General features: G+C 48.5%; 1 protein-coding gene across 1 annotated transcript in view; it reads left to right on the plus strand.

Moving 5' to 3' along the window:
* LOC120063912 (filamin A-interacting protein 1-like) overlaps nt 1–2,743 on the plus strand; it is a 10,031-nt gene extending 7,288 nt beyond the window's left edge. The window contains exons 2-4 of the mRNA XM_039014224.1: nt 1,407–1,616; nt 2,094–2,279; nt 2,486–2,743. Coding sequence (XP_038870152.1) covers nt 1,407–1,616; nt 2,094–2,279; nt 2,486–2,743 — 654 coding nt within the window. The remainder of the gene's footprint in view (nt 1–1,406; nt 1,617–2,093; nt 2,280–2,485) is intronic.
* Nucleotides 2,744–4,354: the final 1,611 nt, after the last annotated feature.

A 4,354-nucleotide genomic window follows, 5' to 3' on the forward strand; every position in this document is an offset into this window, starting at 1 on the left:
CTAGGTTTGGGACACACAGCTGTGTGTGTGAGCCCACCTACTGGCTAGGTTTGGGACACACAGCTGTGTGTATGCGCCCACCTACTGGCTAGGTTTGGGACACACAGCTGTGTGTATGCGCCCACCTACTGGCTAGGTTTGGGACACACAGCTGTGTGTATGCGCCCACCTACTGGCTAGGTTTGGGACACACAGCTGTGTGTATGAGCCCACCTACTGGCTAGGTTTGGGACACACAGCTGTGTGTATGCGCCCACCTACTGGCTAGGTTTGGGACACACAGCTGTGTGTATGCGCCCACCTACTGGCTAGGTTTGGGACACACAGCTGTGTGTATGCGCCCACCTACTGGCTAGGTTTGGGACACACAGCTGTGTGTATGCGCCCACCTACTGGCTAGGTTTGGGACACACAGCTGTGTGTATGAGCCCACCTACTGGCTAGGTTTGGGACACACAGCTGTGTGTATGCGCCCACCTACTGGCTAGGTTTGGGACACACAGCTGTGTGTATGCGCCCACCTACTGGCTAGGTTTGGGACACACAGCTGTGTGTATGAGCCCACCTACTGGCTAGGTTTGGGACACACAGCTGTGTGTATGCGCCCACCTACTGGCTAGGTTTGGGACACACAGCTGTGTGTATGCGCCCACCTACTGGCTAGGTTTGGGACACACAGCTGTGTGTATGCGCCCACCTACTGGCTAGGTTTGGGACACACAGCTGTGTGTATGCGCCCACCTACTGGCTAGGTTTGGGACACACAGCTGTGTGTGTGAGCCTTTAATATCCTGAATATAGTTAACGCTTTGGCTGGGTATTAAAATGATTCTCTTATAGATTGGGATCTGCAGAGATACTATAAGGCCTGGATATCCGGCTTAATATAATCTGCGGTTGGACCAGCATTGTTTGCTGTTGCTGTAACCTGTTGGGAGTCAGCGTTGAGAACACATACACACACACACACACGGTTCATCTCCTCATATGGTCAGTAATTAAGCCCTTGGTCTCTGGCACGCTCCTTATGCCTGCCAAGCCGTAGGCCAGACCTCCCAGTCAATTATGTGCTAACAGAAAAACTATGAGATGACATAAGGGTGACATAAGCAACATAAGCAAACATGTTAAAGCTATTTTTATTTTTGCCCTGGGCGGCTGGTTATGACAAGGTGCCTAACAATTTACATTAGTTGTAATAGAGTCATCAAACATGTAACTGATACACACAAAGCACTCGTTCATTGATTCAAACAAGAAATAGGCTTACTTGAGTGCTCAGCTTCAAATTATATCACCATCTATTGTCACTGCACTAACCTCCCTTTACTGCCTCCCTATTCTCCTTCGCCACTCTTGTACTACCTCTCCATGTCCATAAATCTCTCCCTCGCTCTTCTTCCCAGGTGGATCCACAGATACGTTCCCGTAGCAACAGCCCCAACATGGCTGCCTGGAACAGCAATGGTTCACAGAACTCCGTGGCCCACCTCGACCCCCTCAAGGGCACCGTCCTGAGGGACAGCATGGGGGGAGGAAAGGGGGGAGAGAGGGGGAAAGACCTGTCCAGGGATGACCTTGTGTTCCTCCTCAGTATAATGGAGGGAGAGCTGCAGGTGAGGACAGGACAGAACAGTTGTGTTCTAGTATTTCTGGATCTAGGTTTACAGTAGATGTTTCATCCACAATCATGACCGCTGTGCCCTATAAGCTAACAAGATCAGGATGGTAGTATGCGGGCTAGTAACCCATAGCTCAGACTTGGCCAAACCACACTAGGGCCAAATCCTTATATGCATAAATGCGAGTGTTATATCGCACATTGACATCGTCAATGGGAGAATTGCTCCGAACTGAGTTGAGACCAGCTGTAGATGAGCTGTAGAGGAAACAGAATGAATCAGACTCTAATAAAAGAGCCTATTGTGACGAACTAAAACCAGGAGTAAAACACTCCTAGGCATGCCTCGCAGAACGTGACACACACACAGCCTACACCGCAGCTGCATAAGAAAGACTTGGGAGTGCAATCTCTTTTTCATCTCTATCATTCTGCATCCCTCCTTTTTTATTCTATCTGTCCATCCCACCAGGCCAGAGACGAGGTGATCACGGTCCTGAAAGCAGAGAAGATGGATTTGGCTCTGTTGGAAGCCCAGTATGGCTTTCTCACCCCAGTAGAAGTGCTCCGGGCCCTGCAGAGAGACTCACTCCAGGCCCAGGCTTCTGAGGCCCAGGAGGCCCCACAGCAGGATGTCTACGAGAAATCCATGGCTGAGGTAACAGGAGATTAACACTAAGATTGAAAACACAGCCACTGTTAAAACCACCAGTCACACATAGGCATGTATAGGCTTTAAGGCATGGGTTTTGAAGTAGAAAGCTAATGATAAACCATTGACCCTTAGCCCGTTTCAAATAACGCAATGAGAGCCACGGTGTCTTCAGCCCTGTCTTCATGTCCTTCTCTCTCTTTCTGTGTTAGCTGGACCGGCTGGTGGAGACTGGAAAGCAGAGCTACAGGCGGATGCTGGATCAGCTGCTGCAGGTGGAGTGCTCCCACAGTGGCGCCCTCTGCAGGCTGGAGGAGCAGGACCAGCAGCACCGTGCCTTCCTGCAGCGCAGCGATGACCTCACCTGTCTACTGGAGCAGGACCGCGAGAGGTCAGTGACACCCACCGACCGCAACAAACCCGTGTTGGAAATGCTACCTAGGCTAAGAGCAGGGGCTCTACCATATTAGGGTAATCTATTCTATCAGATCAGAGGTCACATAGGAAAAGAGATCAGAGGGCAAAGGAGATTATCTAAGGACATTGGAACCAGTCCATCTGTACCCTGTAATGTAATATAGTTTAAGGGCTGCATATTCCTCTGTTGCAACCAAGAGAGTAGTCTCTATAATGATTTCCATGGCTGAGTGAGTGTGTAGGGCCACTGTGACCACAATGTGTTCATATACGCAGCAGTGTAGTGCTGCTGACCTCAGGCCTGTACTTATAGCTACTATCCTCACTCACGGACCATTACCCCTGCTCACTCCTTAAGCACTCTCAGTCCCTCAGAAACACATATGTTAGCATGCACACACACACACACACACACACACACACACACACACACACACACACACACACACACACACACACACACACACACACACACACACACACACACACACACACACACACACACACACTCTCTCTCTCGCATTTGCAACCCTTTGACTTGGCAGTGTGAAACTCTTAATTTCTTGGTCGCTATTGTGCCAGTGAAACAAATGTAGCTAGTCACGACAGTTCGGTTTGCAATTTGATACTTTTTTCAATTAGCATGATTTATTCAAACAGTAATGTGCATTTGATCAGAAATGTCCCTGTTCTGCTATAGGCTGCTGTGTGAGCGAGCCACTCCCTCGTGCACGGAGGAGAGAGAGGAGCATTCTATAGGCTGCTGTGTGAGCGAGCCACTCCCTCGTGCACGGAGGAGAGAGAGGAGCATTCTATAGGCTGCTGTGTGAGCGAGCCACTCCCTCGTGCACGGAGGAGAGAGAGGAGCATTCTATAGGCTGCTGTGTGAGCGAGCCACTCCCTCGTGCACGGAGGAGAGAGAGGAGCATTCTAAAAAGCACAACCATATGACCGTTGCTCAAAATGCAATTGCGGGAAAAATACAGTTTTCAAAGCAACTTCTGTTGTTCTAGTTACAGAGAGTGTAGTCACGGCTTGCTGTGAGTATATTATATCATTTATTTATCACCTCTCAATATTGAGCTCATAGCACTGCTTTACAACTGGAGTGGGCTAAATAGCACAGGAGGCTGCTGAGGCTCATAATGATGGCCGGAAAGAAGCAAATGGAATGGCATCGATTTATTTGGCTCCAGCCATTACCACCTGTGCTACATAGTATATGGTGTTGATACATCCCGCGGAGCGGAGTGAGCCATTTGTGGTGAATAGGCCTACATCATGTAGCCTGTATAGGCCTAGTGATGGAACGTTTTTTTAGGACATTACATTTACTGATAGATGAATCAATTAGCCTACATGGTTATCTTGCAACATTGTCATATTTAAAGTTGGCAATCTAGTGTTTTGAGTTCCCACTTCCTCAGGTGGTGAATAATATAGCCTAGGCCAATATGCACAAAGATGTCCAAAAATAAATCTGATAATTCTGGATCCTATTTCGACATCAAAATATCAATCATGCATTCCCTGGATGTTGTAGATGAAGCAGCTTATAGGGATGTGCATCTTTCCCTGGATGTTGTAGATAAAGCAGCTTATAGGGATGTGCATCTTTCCCTGGATGTTGTAGATAAAGCAGCTTATAGGGATGTGCATCTTTC

Source organism: Salvelinus namaycush, chromosome 19, assembly GCF_016432855.1.
Source record: "Salvelinus namaycush isolate Seneca chromosome 19, SaNama_1.0, whole genome shotgun sequence".
In the NCBI taxonomy this organism is placed as follows: Eukaryota; Metazoa; Chordata; class Actinopteri; order Salmoniformes; family Salmonidae; genus Salvelinus; species Salvelinus namaycush.